This window comes from Ovis canadensis, chromosome 25 (assembly GCF_042477335.2).
Source record: "Ovis canadensis isolate MfBH-ARS-UI-01 breed Bighorn chromosome 25, ARS-UI_OviCan_v2, whole genome shotgun sequence".
Taxonomy (NCBI): Eukaryota; Metazoa; Chordata; class Mammalia; order Artiodactyla; family Bovidae; genus Ovis; species Ovis canadensis.
In genome coordinates, this window is record NC_091269.1 from 36,884,525 (window position 1) to 36,904,630 (window position 20,106).

The window sequence follows — 20,106 nt, forward strand, 5'->3', positions numbered from 1 at the left end:
ATCATAGTAGACTCATAGTAAATTGATTTGGAAATGGAGAGTGAATGACTTTTCTCCTTTGCTCTCCATTGAGGACATTACTGCAAGGTTCAAGAGTACATTAGATTTTCCTCTGCCAGTTTATTGTGTTTGGTAATGGTATTCCTTTTCTTTTCATCTTTACTTACAGTTTCCCCAAGGACACAAATAAATAAATGGAAATTTAATAGAAAGTGATACTTTTTTTTTTCCTTTGGGAAAGAACACAGTATGAACCTGTAGTTTTAAGGCAGTTAGCATGTAGTTCTTGGTGAGGACAGTCACTTGGTAGTCTAGCTGTAGTTAGGAGTTTTGTTGGTCACAGGTGATAGAAATCCATTTCAAATTAGCTTAAATCAAAAGGGATAATTTATTGAAATCAAAAGGTAGGTGTAAGGCACCTGAAAGATGTTAAGACTCTGAGCTTCCACTGTCTAGTGCACGGATTCAGTACCTGGTTGGGGAACTAAAATCCTGCGTGCCATATAGCATGCCTCCCCTCTCCCCTTCCCCCCAAAAAATGAAACATGCAAAACGAAGGTGCAGGAAGGGCAAGACTACAATGTAGGTTAGTCTGAGGGCTTATGGGACCAGGGACTCAAGATAATCAGGTTTTTCTGCTGTGCCTCATCAGACTTTATTGCTTTACTTCTCCCTCCAGATTCCAAATCTACATTTTCCACCTGGCTAGTTACAACCAGTCAAAACTTTCCTGACGTACCCTCTGGTCCTAAGTTTGAGAATATGCTGGAATGGTTTCTTTAGATGTCTAGGGGACGAGGTAATTTATAAATACAGCAAGTTCCATGGGGATCATATTGATTGTATAGGAAGAACAGTTCACAGGGTTCACGGTGGGGGAGGGGGACGGGCATGTGGAAAGTGTCGGCTGTTTCTGAGGAGGATTCAGCAAGGGAGGAATTTGTACGGGGCACATGGAATAAGGGGGCTTCCCAGGTGCCTCAGTGGTAAAGAACCTGCCTGCCAGTGCAGGAGCCATCGGAGATGTGAGTTCGATCCCTGAGTTGGGAAGATCCCCTGGAGCAGGAAATGGCAACCCACTCTAGTATTCTTGTCAGGATAATCCCATGGACAGAGGAGCCTGGTGGGCTAGGGCCCATGGGGTCGCGAAAGCACTGGGCCTGACCGAGCACGTGTGCGTGTAGTAAGGTGTTACCACGTCTAAAGCTGTCTCACCTTTTATACGGGCTTTAGAACATTCTGTGGTGCTGTGCTTTCATGCTTACTCAGGAGGGGGTAGGAAACTGCTGGCTAAAATGTCCTCAAGACTGGGTGGATGAGATAGTGAGTGAAGTAAATGTACCGCTGACTGGTTTTCTTGTGCTCAGTATAGGTGTATATACATATGTATAGTTGTTTATTTTAGATTTTGATGCAAAGATTTATTTTGGTATTTTCTATGAAATACATTAATGCTCATTTGGCATTTAAGAATCTTTGGTTTTGTCACCAACCCTCAACATAACCTCTTTCGTCCTTCCATCTGACTGACTGACTGTTCATTGACCCATCAAACGCATGAGCGGTCATTGTCTTATCAGGTAATCTGGACATCAAAGATTTGACAAAGTCCCTGTTCTTACAGAACTTTTATCCCATTCTGTAGTTTTCATCCGTTGTGTTCTCTTTCTCTGTTTTCTTTAGCATCTTAAGCATAGTTAGAGTTCCTTGCTATTCCAATACCTGGGTAATCTCTGGTTCTGTTTCTGTTGTTTTCTGTTAGTGCCATTTTTCTGCTTGATGTGCTGGTAACTTTATTGTATATTACACGTTAATGGATGATGTGTTATGGAGATTCTGAATTTGTTATTTTCCTCCAAAGAATGTTGTTAATAGCTTGTTCTTCTGGCTGACAATTAAAATGCTATTGGATCATCTTGATTCAGTCCAGGCTTGATTTTAGGCTTTACCACGGTTGGTCTGTTTCAGTTTTACCCATGATGCCTAGAGTGTGGCCTTACTCACAGGGCTGGACTTTTGAGGTCTCAACTCAGAGTCCCAAGTGTTCACCAAAGGTAATACTTTCTCTCGACCCAAACTGCAACCTGTCTCCCCAACACTGTGTGGCTTTTGAATTCATTGCTAAGAATTTCTGCTCAGCTTCCTGGAATTGGGGCCTGTTCATGTACAGCTTAGATGTTAGCCAAGAATCTGAGAGAGTCTTTGATGCATACTTGTAGGGTGTCTCCATTGCACTTCCCTCTAACCCTGGACTCCTCAAAATCTAGCTTTTCCTTCCAGTTTCCATCTCCTTAATCCTTCAAGCTTGGCTTCAACAGTAGGTACTGAGAACTTACAGATGTACAAGCTATATTTAGGAAAGGCAGAGGAACCAGAAATCAAATTGCCAACGTCAGTTGGATCATAGAAAAAGCAAGGGAATTCCAGAAAACATCTGCTTCTGCTTCATTGATTATGCTAAGCCTTTGACTGTGTGGGTCACAACGAACTGTGGAAAAGATGGGACTACCAGACCACCTTACCTGCCTCCTGAGAAACCTATATGCAGGTCAGGAAGCAACAGTTAGAACTAGACATGGAACAACCAACTGGTTCCAAATTGGGAAAGGAGTACGTCAAGGCTGTATATTGTCACCTGCTTATTTGAATTATATGCAGAGTACATCATGCGAAATGCTGGGCTGGATTGAAGCACAAGGTGGAATCAAGATTGCTGGGAGAAATATCAATAACCTCAGATTTGCAGATGACACCACCCTTATGGCAGAAAGCAAGGAGGAACTAAAGAGCCTCTTGATGAAGGTGAAAGAGGAGAGTGAAAAAGCTGGCTTATTACTCAACATTCAAAAAACAGAGATCATGGCATCCGGTCCCATCACTTCATGGCAAATAGATGGGAAAAAGTGGAAACAGTGTCAGATTTCATTTTCTTGGGCTCCAAGATCACTGCAGATGGTGACTGCAGTCACGAAAATTAAAAGATGCATGCTCCTGGGAAGAAAAGCTATGACAAATCTAGACAGCCTATTAAAAAGCAGAGACATCACTTTGCCAACAAAGATCGGGATAGTCAAAGCTATGGTTTTTCCAATAGTCACGTATGGATGTGAGAGGTGAACCATACTATAGAAGGCTGAGCACCGAGAAATTGATGGCTTCGAACTGTGGTGCTTGAGAAGACTCTTGAGAGTTCCTTGGACAGCAAGGAGATCAAAATTCTAAAGGAAATCAGCCCTGAATATTGATTGGAACGACTGGTGCTGAGGCTGAAGTTCCAGTACTTCGGCCACCTGATGTGAAGAGCCTACTCATTGGAAAAGACCCTGATGCTAGGAGAGATCAAGGGCAGCAGAGGAGGAGATGCTTGGATGGTTATCACCGACTCAATGCATGTGAGTTTGAGCAAACTCACGGAGATAGTGAAGGACAGGGAAGCCTGGCATGCTGCTCTTCAAGGGGTCACACAGAGTTGGACACAACTGAGTGACTGAACTTTGGCCAATGAGATACTGCCTTCTTGGGCTTTATTTTCCTATACTCTGTTTTGGAAAATGCACTCAGAATGCCAAGGGGAATGCAGGTTTCACCTTGTACATTTCCCATTTCTTAAAAATGTATCCTTCTGTTAGTTTTTTTTCTCAGCCATCTATAAACTTGTTTTTTTATACTTCACCCAGTTTTGTAGTTGTTTACAATTGGAGGGTAAACCAATGCCAGCTATTCCATCCTATCTGGATCAGAGGTACAAATTTCCATGAGAATTTCCACAGGATTCTCAAATCAGTGTATTGTAAACCCTAAGTGCCAGAAATTATTTTAATATGAGATTATGGTATCACAAAAGCTAATATTCCCAATATTCAGTGACAGGATATCCCAACCATGTAAGGATTGGCCAGTCACTGGTTTCCATATTTAAACATCTATTTCCAAATAAAGTTTGAGGCAGCTTACAAATAACAGATACAATTATTAGTTACCTTAAGTGAATACTTAAGTGAAAGTCACTGTCATTTCCGACTCTTTGTGACCCCATGGACTCATGGACTATAGAATCCATGGAATTCTCCAGGATTCTGGAGTGGGTAGCCTTTCCCTTCTCTAGGAGATCTTACCAACCCAGGGGTTGAACCCAGGTCTCCTGTATTGCAGGTGGATTCTTTACCAGTTGAGCCACAGTTACCTACTGAGATAAGTTATCCCAAAACGTAGCAGCTTAAAACACACATTTGTTTCCCCACAGTTTCTGTGTGTCGGGGATAAAGGCATAACTTTGCTGGGTTCTTTGCTTCAGGGTCTTTTACAAGGCTGCAGTCAAGGTGAGGGTCAGCTAGGGGTGCGGTATCGTTTGAAGGCTCTCCTGAGGCAGGAGCTGCTTCCAAGTTCACTCACAGGGTTGAGGGCAAGATTTCATTCCTTGAGGGGTTTTGGATTGAGGACTTCAGTTCCTTGTTGGCTGTTGGCAGGCCACCTCATAACCTTCCAGGTGAGTGTTTCCTTGGGGCAGCGAACAACATGACTGTTGGCTGCACTAAAATAAGCAAGGGAGAGAGAGCACTACCAAGATGCAAGTGACAACCTTTGGTTACCTAGCCATGGAAGTGACCCTCCATCACCTTGATTGTACTCTATTTCTTAGATGTAAATCACTAGGTCCAACCCACATTTGAGGAAGGAAGATTATATAAGGTTGTGAATCCCAGGAGGGAGAAGTCATTGGGAGCCATATAAGCAGCTTACCGCAATTGCTGATAGAAAAGCAAAGAAAATAAGAACTGAAGCAACAAAGAGTATCAAGAAAGTATAATCCTTTGGGGCTACATCAAACTAAAAAACTTATGCACAGCAGCAAAATGAAAACCAACCTACTAAATGGGAGAAAATATTTGCAAATTATATATGATGAGTTAGTATCCAAAGTAGCAAAAAAAAAAATCTGATTAAACAACAGGCAGAGGATTTGAATAGACATTTTTCCAAAGAAGACATACGGATGGCCAACAGGTACACAAAAAGATGCTCAACATCACTAATAAGGGAAATGTAAATAAATCAAAACCCCGAGATATCATCTCTCACCTGTTGGAATGGTCGTGGTTTAGTTGCCAAGTTGTGTCTTGACTTTTGCGACCCCATGGACTGTAGCCTACCAGGCTCCTCTGTCCATGGAATTCTCTAGGCCAGAATACTGGACTGGGTAGCTGTTCCCTTCTCCAGTGGATCTTCCCAAACCAGGGACTGAACCCAGGTCTTGCGCATTGCAAGATTATTTACTGTCTGAGCCATAGAGGAAATCCTCCCTGTTAGAATGGTGACTCTTTAAAAGATATGAAGTAACAAGTGTTGGCCAGAATTGGAGAAATGGGAACCCCTGTGCACTGTTGGTGGGACTGTATTCATACATTGGTGCAGCCACTGTGGAAAAAGGTCCCTTGAAAAATTAAAAGTAGAATTACCATACTATCTTGCAGTTCCACTTTTGGGTATTTTTCTGGGGGGAAAAAAAAACAAACAAAAATGTCTACTGAGATTCTCTGCCTGTAGTTTCAGTTCAATTGCTCAGTTGTATCCGACTTTTGCAACCCAATGGACTGCAGCACAGCAGGCTTCCCTGTCCATCACTAACTCCTGGAGCTTACTCAAACTCATGTCCATCAAGTTGGTGATGCCATCCAACCGTATCATCCTTTGTCATCCGCTTCTCCAACCTTCAATCTTTCCCAGCATCAGGGTCTTACCAAGGAGTCCGTTCTTTGCATTAGTGGCCAAAGTATTGGAGTTTGAGCTTCAGCATAAGTCCTTCCAATGAATATTCAGGCCTGGTTTCCTTTAGGATGAACTGGTTGGATCTCCTTGCAGTCCAAGGGATTCTCAAGAGTCTTCTCCACACCACAGTTCAAAAGCATCAATTCTTTGGTGCTCAGCTTTCTTTATAGTCCCACTCTCACATCCATACATGACTACTGGAAAAACCATAGCTTTGACTAGATGGACCTTTGTTGGCAAAGTAATGTGTCTACTTTTTAATGTGCTATCTAGGTTGGTCATAACTTTTCTTTCAAAGAGCAAGGGTCCTTTAATTTCATGTCTGCAGTTACCATCTGCAGTGATTTTTGGAGCTCCCCAAAATAAAGTCTGTCACAGTTTTCCCCATCTTTTTGCCATGAATTGATGGGACCAGATGCCATGATCTTAGTTTTCTGAATGTGGAGTTTTAAGCCAACTTTTTCACTCTTTCACTTTCATCAAGAGGCTCTCTAGTTATTCTTCACTTTCTGCCATAAGGGTGGTGTCATCTGCATATCTGAGGTTATTGATATTTCTCCTGGCAATCTTGATTCCAGCTTGTGCTTCCTCCAGCCCAGCATTTCTCATGATGTACTCTGCATAGAAGTTAAATAAGCAGGGTGACAGTATACAGCCTTGATGTGCTCCTTTCCCGATTTGGAACCAGTCTGTTGTTCCATGGTCCAGTTCTATCTGTTGCTTCGTGACCTGCATACAGATTTCTCAGGAGGCAGGTAAGTTGTTCTGGCATTCCCTACTCTTGAAGAATTCTCCGCAGGTTGTTGTGATCCACACAGTCAAAGGCTTTAGCATGGTCAATAAAGGAGAAGTAGATGTTTTTCTGGAACTCTCTTGCTTTTCCAACGATCCAGTGGATGTTGGCAGTTTGATCTTTGGTTACTATGCCTTTTCTAAATCCACCTTGAACATCTGAAAGCTCACTGTTGAAGCCTGGCTTGGAGAATTTTGAGCATTACTTTGCTACCGTGTGAGATGAGTGCAATTGTGTGGTAGTTTGAACATCCTTTGGCATTGCCTTTCTTTGGAATTGGAATGAAACCTGACCGTTTCCAGTCCTGTGGCCACTGCTGAGTTTTCCAAATTTGCTGGCATTTTGAGTGCCAGCATCATCTAACAGCAGCATGTTTTAGGATTTGAAAGAGCTCAACTGGAATTCCATCACCTCCACTAGCTTTGTTCATACTAATGCTTCCTAAGGCCCACCTGACTTCACATTCCAGGATGTCTGGCTCTAGGTGAGTGATCACACCATTGTGGTTATCTGGGTCATTATGATCTTTTTTGTAAAGTTCTTTTGTGTATTCTTGCCCCCTCTTCTTAATATCTTCTGCTTCTGTTAGGTCCATACCATTTCTGTCCTTTGTTGTGCCCATCTTGGCTTGAGATGTTCCCTTGGTAGCTCTGATTTTCTCGAAGAGAAAATTGCTGTGGTTTAATCAGATTGTTTTGCTTTTTATTTTTATATTGTATGAATTCTTTGTTATTTTGGATACTAACCCCTCATCAGATATAATGTTTGCAAACATTTTCTCCCATTTGGTAGGTTGCCTTTTCATTTTGATTTCCTCTGCTGTGCATAAGCTTTTTAGCTTGATGTAGTCCCACTCTTGGCTTTTGTTGCTTTTGCTGTCAGTTAATAAATTATCACGACCAAGAATTGTGTCAAAGAGCTTTCTGCCTGAGTTTTCTTTGTGGAGTTTCAGGTCTTACGTTCTTTAATCCATTTTAAGTTAACTGTTATGTGTTGTGTAAGGTAGTGGTCCAGTTGCATTCTTTAGCACGTGGCTATCCTGTTTTCCCATTATCATTTATGGAAGAAACTGTCCTTTCCCTGTTGTATATTCTTGGCTCGTTAGACACTTGTTAATTGACCGTTTATTCATGGATTTATTTCTAGGCTATCCTGTTCCATTGATCTTTGTGTCTTTAATGCTATCATAGTGTTTTGACTACCGTAGCTTTGTAGGGCTTCCCCGCTGGCTCAGACGGTGAAGAATCTGCCCTTATTGTGGGAGACCTGGGTTCAGTCCTTGGATTGGGAAGATCCCCTGGAGGAGGGCATGGTAATTCACTCCAGTGTTCTTGCCTGGAGAATCCTATGGACAGAGGAGTCTGGTGGGCTACCGTCCACGAGGTCGTAAACAGTCGGACACGACTGAGCGACTAAGCACACACATAGCTTTGTAAGATAGTTTGGAATCAAAGAGTCTGATTCCTGCAGCTTTGTTCTTTGTATTGCTTTGGGTATTTGGGAGTTTTTGTATTTCTGTGCAACTGTTAGGATTGTTCGATTTCTGTGAAAAGTACCATTGGAATTTTGACAGGTTGCACTGAATCCATGTATTGTAGTATGGGCATTTTAACTATTCTTTAAATCCATTCCATCAGTGGCTTAATAGTTTTTGTGTACAGGTCTTTAACCTCTTTGGTTAAATTTACTCCTAAGTACTTATTGCTTTCGATGCAGTTGTAAATGGGATTGTTTTCTTAATTTCTCTTATATATTTTTAGAGTATAGAAATGCAACAGAAATATGTGTATTGATTTTGTAGAATATTTGACTGTGCCGGGTCTTAGTTGTGGTACTTGGGATTTTCAGTCTTCAGTTATGGCATGCAGAATCTTAGCTGCAGCATGAGAACTCTTGGTCATGGTGTGTGGGATCTAGCTCCCTGACCAGGGCTCCATCCTGGGCCCCCTACATCAGGAGTGTGGAGTCTTAGCCACTGACCACCAGGGAAGTTCCTGTGTATTGATTTTTTATCTTACAACTTCGTACTACATTCATTGATTCTAAGATTTTGGGTGGAATCTTTAGAGCTTTTGGTATATAATATCTTGTTATCCATAAATAGTGAACAATTTTACTTCTTTCTTCCTGCTTTGGATGTCTTACTCTCATCTAATTGCTGTGGCTAGGAGGGACTTCCAATACTATGCTGACTGAAAGCAGCTAGAGTGGACATCTTTGTCTTGTTCCTGATCTTAGAGGAAAAGCTTTGGGCTTTTCAGTGTTGAGTATTATGTTAGCCATAGGCCTGTCATACATGGTTTTTATAATGTTGAGATATATTTTCTCTATATTCATTTTGTTAAGAGTTTTCATCATGAGTGGGTGTTGATTGTTATCAGATGCTTTTTATCCTGTTGAAATGCTCATATCATGTTTAGTCTTCCTTTTGTTAAGGTGTCATCACATTGATTTTAGGGTAAATTTGATTTGTTGAACTGTCCTTGTATCCCTGGAATAAATCCCGCTTGATTTGCTAGTATTCTGCCAAGGATTTTTGTATCTGTTCATCGGGTATGTTGGCCTCTAGCTTTTTTTTGTCTTTGGTGTCCGTGTCTGTTTTGGTATCAGGGTGATGCTGGCCTTGTAAGATAAGTAGAGTAGGGAAGTATTCCCTACTCTTCTGTTTTTTGTGAGGAGTTTGAGAAGGATTGGTATTAATTCTTGTTTGAATTTTTGGTAGAATTCACCAGTGAAGGCATCTGGTCCTGGGGTTATTTTGTGTGAGGCTTGTGGTTACCTCATTTTACTGTGCTTCACTTTATTGCACTTGCAGATGTTGTTGATTTTTTTTTTTTTAAGACAAGTTGAAGGTTTGTGTCTACCCTGTGTCTTATTGGAATTGTTATTCTAAATGTATTATATTTAAATTAAGGAAATATCCTTTTTTTTTTTAAGGACATAATACTATCGCACATGTAGTGTAAACATAACTTTTACATGCATTGGGAAACCAAAAAATTTGTGTAACTTGTTTTACTCTGGCATTCGCTTTATTGCAGTGGCCTGGAACTGAACTTGAAATATCTTAGAGTTATGCCTCTTATTGGTCTGTTCAGGTTTTCTGTTTGTTTGTTTGTTTTTTTTTTTCCCCAAAGCTTTTTTCCCTAGGAATTCATCCATTTTTTTCTAGGTTGCCCAGTTTGTTGGCATATATTGATAATTGTTCATAATAGTCTTTTATGATCCTTTGTATTTCTGTGTTATCTGTTGTAACATCTTTCATTTTTGTTTTTTGTTTGTTTGGGGAAGTGGGGGTGGGGGAGTTGGCCACACTATATGGCTTGTGGGATCTTAGTTCCCCAACTAGGAATTGAATCCAGGCCACAGCAGTGAAAGCAGTGAGTCCTAACCACTGGACCTCCAGGAAATTCCCTCATTTTAAAATTTTACTTGAATCTTCTCTTTTTTTCTTCTTTGAGTATTGTTCAGTTATGTGCAACTCTTTGTGACCCCATGGACAGCAGCATGCCGGGTTTTCCTGTCCTCCACCATCTCCCAAAGTTTGCTCAAACTCATGTCCGTTGAGTCAGTGATGCCGTCCAACCATCTCATCCTCTGTTGCCCCCTTCTCCTGCCTTCAGTCTTGCCCAGCATCAGGGCCTTTTCCAATGAGTCGGCTCTTCACTTCAGTATACTCGTTGAGTATAGCTATAGGTTTGTCAATTTTGTTAATCTTTTCAAAGAACTAGCTCTTGGTTTTACTGATCTTTTCTGTTTTTGTTTTTTTTTTTTAATCTCTATTTTGTCTGTTTCTGCTCTGATCTTTGTTATTTCCTTTCTTCTACTAACCTTGGGCATCATTTTTTTTTCCTAGTTCCTTGAGGTGTAAAGTTAGATTATTGGAGATTTTTCTGGTTCTGCAAGGTAGGCTTTTATCCATATGAACTTCCCTCTTAGAATTGCTTTTGCTGCATCTCATAAGTTTTGGTATGTTTTATTTCCATTTTCATTTGTCTCAAAGTATTTTTTGTTTCTCTTTTGATTTCTCCTTTGACCTATTCATTGTTCAGTGGCATGCTATTTAATCTCCACATAGTTACAGTTTTTTCCAGTTTTCTTCTTGTAATTTATTTCTTCTTGTAATTAGTTTCTGTGGTGGCTGGAAAAGATGCCTTGAAATGATTTCAGTCTTTTTAGGTTTATTAAGACTTGTTTGGTGGTCTACCACTATTATCTATCCTGGAAGATGTTCTTTGAGCACTTGAAGAATGTGTATTTTGTTGCTTTTGGATCGAATGTTCTGTATATAACAAAACAGATATAAATAAATGACCATATAATCTTTGCTTTAAGAAAGATCTTTAAAAATTGTTTTAAAAATAAGAACTACATGAAAGTAAGTTTTGTGCAGTATCTTTAGTTGAAAGAGAATGCAGTTTAGTCTCTTCTACCACATTATACATTTTATGGTGGTAGATAGCTCTGATGCTTTTAAATTCTTTTTAAAAATAATATTTAGTTGACTGTGTTGGGCCTTAGTTGTGGCACACAGGCTCTTCATCGGGGCGCAGGGGCCCAGCTTCTCTCTGGCTGTGGCGCGCGGGCTTGGTGCCTGCGGTGTGTGGGCTCTCTAGTTGCGATATATGGGCTCCAGAGTGTGGGCTAAGTAGTTGCAGTGGGTGGGCTTAGTTGCCCCACGGCATGTGGAATCTTGGTTCCCTGACTAGGGATGGAACCCACCTTCCCTGCATTGTAAGGCAGATTTTAAACTACTGGACCACCAGGCAAGTCCCTTTTATTGTCTTTTAACTCATTTAATTTTCATAACATTCTCATCTTAAAGATGAGAAAACTTGGGCAGGAAGTTAAAGCCAAGTTCCAGTGTCTAATAAATGCTCAAGTTGAGATTTGAAAACCTCAACAGTCAGCATTTGCTGGATGTCTAACAAGAATTTGGTGTAGGACTTGTATTTTAATAGGGAATTTGATTGCTCATGTGCCAGATAACTAGAGTAGGTGTGCGTTTTAAAATGAGATGTAACTCCTGAAGTGGCAGAGTGATCAGAGATTGAATTTTACATGGAGAAGTTTTAGGGGAGTTGGAAGAGCCATGAGATCCTGGTCTTACCACTTGAGAACTTTTGGTTTCTCTGGTTTTGAAATGAAAAAAAAAGAAAAAAAAAAGTTTATTTCGTACCATAGACAGAAATAAACTCAAAATGGCTTAAAGACTTGACATGACAACATTGAATTCCTAGAAAAGAACATAGGCAAAACATTCTCTGACATAAATCATGGCGATGTTTTCCTAGGGTAGTCTCCCAAGGCAATAGAAATAAACAAACGGGACCTAATCAAACTTAGAAGCTTTGCAAAGCAAAGGAAGCCATAAACAGAAAAACAGCCTACAGAATGGGAGAAAATATTTGCAAGCTATCTGACTGACAAGGGCTTAATTTCCAAAATATGCTAACAGCTCATAACAAAAAAATAAACAACTTGATTAAAAATGGGCAGAAGACCCAAACACACATTTCTTCAAAGAAGATATACAGATGGCCAGTAGGCACATGAAAAGATGTTCAACATTCCTAATTGTTAGAGAAATTCAAATCAAAACTACAATGAGATACCACCTCACATCAGTCAGAATGACCATCACTAAAAAAATTCTACAAATTAAAAATGCTGGAGAGAGTGTGGGAAAAGGAATTCAGAACTGTTGGTGGGAATGTAAGTTGGTACAGCTGCTGTGAAAAACAGTGTTGGAGTCCCTTAAACGAAAAATAGCTGTACATACGATCCAGCAGTCTCGCTCCCGTGCATATATCCGGACACAACTCCAGTTTAAAAGATACATACACACCTATTTTCATAGCAGCACTATTACAGTACCCCACACATGGAAACAGGTTCATGGACAGGTGAATGGATAAAGGTGTTGTGTCATATGTTCACATGGAATATTACTCAGCCACAAAAAAATGAAATAATGCCATTTGTAGCAACATGGATGGGCCTGGAGGTTATCATAACAAGTGAAGTAAGTCAGAGAAGGAAATACCATATGAGGTCACTTATATGTGGTATTTAAAAATATGACACAAAAAAACAGAAACAGTCTCACAGAAAATTCATGGTCAGCAAAGGGGAAATGGGGTGGGGCAACTTGGGATTAGCAGACATAGCCTACAGTATATAAAGAAGATAACCAACAAGGACCAACTGTATAACAGGGAAGTATATTCAATATCCTGTAATAAACCATGATGAAAAAGGATATGAGAAAGAAAAAATATTCTCTTTTTGTGAAACTTGAAGTTTAACTAGGGAGCTTCATAAATACGGTCCAAGGTAGAAAGGGATTGATGTCATTGGACAGAAACAAAAGACACAGCGTTAGAATGTATTTCGCAGGGCATTCAGATTCAGTTAAAACTTAAGAAGCACAGATGTGGTCTAACTCCATCATTTTACAAGTGAGGAAACAGACCCTGAAGGCCCAGATAATATGGCTGCTTTTAGTGGGAGAGTGCGGAGAAGGCACTGGCAACCAACTCCGGTACTCTTGCCTGGAAACTCCCATGGATGGAGGAGCCTGGTGGGCTGCAGTCTGTGGGGTTGCTAAGAGTCGGACACGACTAAGTGACTTCCTTTCACTTTTCACTTTTCATGCATTGGAGAAGGAAGTGGCAACCCACTCCAGTGTTCTTGCCTGAAGAATCCCAGGGACAGAGGAGCCTGATGGGCTGCCATCTATGGGGTCACACAGAGTTGGACATGACTGAAGCGACTTAGCAGTGGGAGAGTGAGGACTTGTGCCCAGTGGCCCAGGTTCTTGGTAGGGCTTTGCCTACACTGTGCCATCCTAGTTAGAAAGTACTTTTGGATTTCAAGAGAACACTGTCTCTTCTAGAGGGTTCTTTCAAAGCCTAGAAAGGTAAAGCCTTTGATTCTTTCATTTTTTTCCCCCTACCTAGAACCGGAGTGTCACTTGTTTAAGCTATACTCACAATACATTTCTTGGAGAAATCATGTTGGTCGTAACTTAGTTTTCTTCATCATGTACGTTCTCTTCCCAAAGATCTCTATCATTTCTGGATGCTATCTAATATTCCTGTGTTCAGAACATGTGTTCTTTCTTCAGTCCAAGACTCCATGGTTGAAATTATTTTCAGCCCATAGTCATTTCTTGTTACCTGCCCCCCTTTTTTAGGAATGAATTGAAACTTAGAGAAAAAGTTTGTTTACTCTTTGAAGAGTAAGAATCTCTGATTTTTTTTTTTAATTAAAAAAATTTTTGACCACACCATGTGGCTTATAGGATCTCAGTTCCCTGATCAGGGATTGAACCTGGGCTGTGGCAGTGAAAGCACCGATTCTAACCACTAGACCATCAGAGATCTCCCAAATTTGCCATCTGTAATTTTTAAATGTACAGTTCATTAGTGTTAAGAATATTCACATTTTTGTGCAGCAGATGTCCAGAACTTTTTCATCTTGTAAAAGTGAAACTCTACCCCCAATGAATAAGCACGTCCCACCTTTCTTTCCCCCGGTCTCTGGCAACCACCATTCTACTTTCAGGCTTTATGAATTTGACTACTTTAGATATGTCTTTGGGCTTCCCAGATATCTCAGTGGTAAAGAATCAGCCTGCCGACACAGGAGATGAGGGTTCAGTCCCTGGGCTGATCCCTGGAGAAGGGCATGGCAGCCCACTCCAGTACTCTTGCTTGGAGAATCCCGTGGACAGAGGAGCCTGGTGGGCTACAGTCCGTGGGGTCGCAGAGAGTCAAGACATGACTGAAAGACTGAGCACAGATCCCTCATAAGTGGGATCATGCAGTGTTTGTTTTCCTTTAGGTGGCTCATGCCATATTTCATTATTAGCTTCAAGTCCTTAAAGTTCATCCATGTTACAGCATGGGTCAGTTTCCTCTCTCTTCAGGCTGATTTTACACGGTACATATATACAACATTTTGTTCATTTTTCTATTGATGCTTAGGTTACTTCCTCTTTTTGACTACTGTGAATAATGCTGCTATGAACATACGTGTGTAGTGCTTTTTCCACTTTGACTAGCTTTGTTAAATTATCTGTGAGTTTGTTAGTGAGGAAAACATTAGCCTAGTTGGAAGACTTCAGTTTCTCCTTGCCTGCTAACCATATAACTTAATGTAAGATATGTGACCGCTATGAGTCTAGGGAGCTCCCTTTTGTAAGAGGTGAAACACATCTCACAGAATTGTAATAATTCTTAAATGTAACACAGATGTAAGGAGACAAGTGACTACTTAGTTAATCCAAATATGTGTTCAGTACTTCTGAGTTTGTTGTTTGGGTGAGTTGTACCTGAAAAAATATCCACCATAACATTAAATATTGGTGTCATTAATTCCTCAACTGTATAATGTATGAATTTTTTATCTTTAAAATGTAAACAGTAACTTAAATGTTGAAAAGAAAGAATGAATTAAAAAACAAGAAAGTATACGTTTTGAGTAACAATCTGATTTTAACTCTTGGTTAATCTTTGACGAATGTGAGCACCTTGAAGGAGTTAGTGCCTGGTATTAACCTTGATAATTTATTAATAGAGTTGAAAGAAGTTACCAGTCCTTTCAGATACTACACATTAGATTTCCCCAGTTTTAGATAGAGTTGTAATGGTTTGGCACATGTGGCAACAAACAGCGTTACTGTCTTAAAAGTTGTGTTTTGTTTTTTTTTTAAGTAACGAACTCAGGAATGTTTTTCTTCTAGGCCCATCAACAGAGCAGACGAGCAGATCGTTTGTTAGCTGCAGGGAAATACGAAGAGGCTATTTCTTGTCACAAAAAGGCTGCAGGTGAGTATTCTTTTTAAGTAGTACTGAGTCTGAAACTGCTTGGCAGTTTCTTTTTTCCAGTGCCTCTCAACATAGTATTTAGGATGAAAGTCACAAGAGTAATGATGTGTTCTTGCCCTGCATATACGCCACACTGAGTACTGACCCACTGGAACACAGCTTCAAGTTAGTGTGTTAGGTTTTCCAGCTCCTCTTAGCCTAGTCTTTCTAAATCATGGAAATTGAATATGCCTTATTGGTAGATGATGCCTGGACACAACCTTCTGAGCCGGAAGATTCCCCAGAGACAGAAGTGATTGCAGTAAGTGTCTGTCAGTTCATCTTAGTTGTTTTAGAGGAGTTTGGATTTCAAATATTTAGCCATTTTGGGTTCTGGGATTATAATTTAATTCCAGCCAATTAATTTTCACTGAGTTTCTGTTTCCTAAGGTGCTGATAATGGAAAACCCATCAAAACCCTTTCCTGTGGTCTTTCTTTAGCTCCCTTCTGAATGTTTCATCTATACATTCATGCCTGTAGTATCATGCCGCTGATGACCTTCTTTAGGTATGACATTTAGAATTACTGGATTCCTTTCAAACACCTTATTTTATCCCAGTCATAAAAGTTAGTATATCTTGAACTCAGAAATAACTCTCCAGGGTCTGTTCTGTACAGACTGGTTTCTGTTGGCCGAGTAACGAACCTGAAAGCTTAGGAGTGGGAGTGGTACACCCTAAGTCGGTGTGGCCACCATTCTTCGAGCAGGCCCTGTAGTCTTCCTGCTAGAGAAAGGCACCTCCTTTCCCTGAGGTCAGTACCATAATCAGTGTCCTGTTTTTTCCTGGCAGAATCTTCTCCTATGTTGCCTTACTGCTGCAATATAGACAGCACAGTGGAGACTGGTTTAGAAAAGTCCTTCTATGTCAGCGATTTTCACCTAAAGTCTAATTTTGAGAGAAAATTTCAAGCCTTACGTTTGAAGAGTTAGTTTTGCCACTGAAGTGTATCCTTCAGCTGTAGGGCTGAGCACATTGTATGTATCCCATAAATCTTTGTGGTTTTAAATTTATTATTATCACTACTTGGCCATGCCTCACAGTGTGGATTGTGTGTTGATTGGCAGAATATTCTTTTTTTCCCCCAGAGAAGGAAGGATTTATTACTTGGAGCAAGAAAAGAGAACACTTGCTTTCCCAAAGCAGTGTCTCTGATTGGTAGGATATTCTGAGTATATAAAAGGTATAAAAGTTGTTGTTGTTGTTTAAGATTTATTCGTCACTTTTACTTTTGGCTGTCCTGGGCCTTTGTTGCGGTGCCCCAGCTGCTCGTGGTGGTGGCTCCTCCTGCCGCAGAGCACAGGGTTGAGGGCACACGGGCTTCAGCAGCTGCGCGCACAGCCTGGGCTCAGTCGTGCAGCTTGCAGGCTTAGGTGCTCAGCAGCACGTGGGATCTTCCCTTCCTGCTTGGGAGGGAAGTGTCTTTCATTCCTAGTCTATATTCCTGTTTTCATTGGAAGACTTAAAATTAATGCTGGGCTTTAAACACCTGTCCCCCTTTCTCTTTATCTAAATTCTTTGACTTTGTCAGGGGTAGAAAAGATAAAGGCAGTTTGTTGGATTCCATTAGCGCTAATTTTGGAGGTACAACTTTAAGTGTGGTTACTTAATCCCAGCCAGCTGATTTGATGTGGAGTTTAGACTTGTTTGAAAATAGCCTTGTGTTGTGTTTCAGAGTAGAGTTGTGAATGTGATGCTAGTTTGAGAATTAATGTGGACGGAATGAACTCAGTGTTATCTAAATTAACTTAACATCTGGGCTTGAACAGAGCTGTTTTGGGAGGTGTGGATGTAAATATATCCTGAGAGTAAGCAGCTTAGTGTTTGGAAATCATGTTAGAGACGCAGCAGGGGAAGGTCCTCATCTGAGGAATGTTGGAAACAAAAGCCTGAAGTGAGAGAATTCACTAGCAGAAGAAGGGGCCTCCTTTGAAGAGCAGGGGAGACCCTGAGACTACAGCGCTAAGGACTCATATCCTCTATGCTGGGTAGTGTTCTGATAGTGCTTTGTGAATGTGTAGAGGTTACTTGATCAGCTGAGATACCAAACTCAGAAAGAAAACCTTCAGTCTGACAGGGGGTAGGGAGGAGGAGGAGGAGTACTTATTTTTACCACACTCTATTGAAAAAAATGTTAAAGAAGCTATAAACTACCAAGAACTCACACTGTTAGAGGACTGTACTGCTTAATCCTTGGTCAGCAGCTGTAACTGGGTTGCTGCAGCTCTCCCTTGTCAGTCTTATGCAGCCCAGTCTCTATGTGGATTTCTTTTCTTTCACAGACAGCAAAAAGGGCAAAAGCTTAAATGGGAAGTTGGTAACAGCCATTAACAATGTTTAGCACTCAGAGTGAGCTTTTCGGAAGGTGAGCAGACTTGAGAGTGTGTGTTTATACCTGGAAATAGACCTCGACCTGAACCCTCTCCTGAGGGTGCGGTGTCACAGAACTGACCCGGAGCACAGCAGTCTTGGTTGTGCAGTCAGTGCTGTGTGTGTGCAGATAGGCTGTGGCAGCTCGACAGGTTCATGATAGAGGAGCAGTTCAGTTCAGTCCAGCCACTCAGTCGTGTCTGACTCTGCAACCCCATGAATCGCAGCACACCAGGCCTCCCTGTCCAGCACCATCTCCCGGAGTTCACTCAGACTCATGTCCATCGAGTCAGTGATGCCATCCAGCCATCTCATCCTCTGTCGTCCCCTTCTCCTCCTGCCCCCAGTCCCTCCCAGCATCAGAGTCTTTTCCAATGAGTCAACTCTTTGCATGAGGTGGCCAAAGTACTGGAGTTTCAGCTTTAGCATCATTCCTTCCAAAGAAATCCCAGGGCTCATCTCCTTCAGAATGGACTGGTTGGATGATGTTAAAAAGTAATAGATTCTTCAGATAGTCTTAATTCCTTTTCCTCATCGCCTGCTTAGTATTTACTTTAAATACTAGCCTTGTATCATGGTTGAAGGAAGGAGTTTAACCACACTGTTAGATTTCCTGAGATGAGTATTCTCTCCTGACATTTTTGTCATGGCGGGCACTTGGCTGTGGGACAGATTCATTACCATGCAAACAGATTAAAAACCACCACCACAATATTGTCATTATCCTCTAATTAAAATAATTTTTTAAATAATTTTTTTTCTTTTAAAGTAACTTTTAAAGGCTCAGATTTTAAAATGACATTGGGTAAATCTTTTAAATGACAGTGTGACTCTTGCTGAGTTCTCTGCTCTTTGGGAACTCAGTCCTTGGGTGTCTTCTGTCATGTTATAGTTTCAGGATTCTACAAAGGGAGGCATTCCATTTGGGTTAAGCATAGTTTTGTGAAACTTTGGTTGGTTGAGAAACTGAACGTAAAGCAAACTGGAGCTCATACAGGGAGATAGACGTGTGCGGAGGGAATGGGAGGGATGCCCAGAGAAACTCACCCACACTTTCACAGTGAGGAATAGAATGTCTCAGCAGACTTAAACCTGAAGAAGAGGAAAAGAGATGGTCTGTATGCAGTTATACAGACTTAATATAGGAGTAAAAGAATGTTGAGGAAAAAAAATTTAATATGGGTGGAACAAAGGCTGTATAACCAACTCTGTTTTCTGATGGAGAGGGAGCATCCAGTTAGTCTGTCTTAAAGACTGTGATAGAACCTGGCAGACAATAGTTCCAAGTCACGAACTTAGAAAATCATTAAAATATTTGGATTAAGAATAGACAGAAAGCAGTGCCTGTAGTGTCAGCAAAAAGGCAAGAAGGAGCTTAATGTGTGAGAGATGCCAAAAAGTTTATAGTGAGGAGGAGATAAAAAATGAGGATTGATTGGACACAACTTGTTACTAACACTGAAAGTGAAAAGTGAAAGTGAAGTTGCTCAGTCGTGTCCGACTCTTTGCGACCCCATGCACTGTAGCCTACCGGGCTCCTCCCTCCATGGGATTCTCCAGGCAAGAGTACTGGAGTGGGGTGCCATTTCTTTCTCCAGGGGATCTTCCCGACCCAGGGATCGAACCCGGGTCTCCCTCATTCCAGGTAGACGCTTTAACCTCTGAGCCACCAGGGAGGCCCGTTACTACTTGTTAATTTTTACTGTTGCTAATAATACTTGTTATTTATACTCCATCTTGTTCCAGACAAGCTATAAAAGGGCTTACAGAGGAATACAACAAAATATAAACTCCACAGAAAGATAAAGTGGGAAAGGGCTGGGAGTATAGTTCACAAAGGCATCATGAGCTCTTGAAGGGAAACATGGCTCCATGGTTTCCAGCAATTAGCTCATTTTCATAAACTTCATAATTCTGCCTGCAGCTGCTTATTATAAATGTCGGTGAGTTCTTTAGACTTTTAACTACCAAATTCATAGTAGGCTGATGATATAACTTAGAAACAATTCAATAAAATGGTTTGGTAGGAGGCCAAAATGATAGTCTAGGTATTCATGTGGGTAAAAAGTAATTGATAGTTAATATCTTGATATTTGTATGAGCATAATAGGATTTTGATAGGTTTTTATATGATTTTAATCTTCCCTAATTCTGTTTTTCTGATTATGTCATCTTTACTTCCTTAACTGTGAAATCTACAGTGATTTAAAAGAACCAGCTCCTCCAGGTGAAGTATGAATCAATCTCCATTTGATTATCACAGATCCCTTCTTTGAGGAAGTTAAGAATCCTTTTTTAAAAAAT

At 40.8% G+C, this 20,106-nt stretch overlaps 1 protein-coding gene across 2 annotated transcripts in view; it reads left to right on the plus strand.

Annotated features, from left to right (window-relative positions):
• NRBF2 (nuclear receptor binding factor 2) overlaps positions 1–20,106 on the plus strand; it is a 28,404-nt gene that overhangs the window by 5,252 nt on the left and 3,046 nt on the right. The window contains exon 2 of one of the 2 annotated variants that reach the window (XM_069571797.1): positions 15,309–15,393. The exons of the other annotated variant lie outside the window; for it this stretch is intronic. Coding sequence (XP_069427898.1) covers positions 15,309–15,393 — 85 coding nt within the window. The remainder of the gene's footprint in view (positions 1–15,308; positions 15,394–20,106) is intronic. 2 annotated transcript variants of the gene reach the window in all.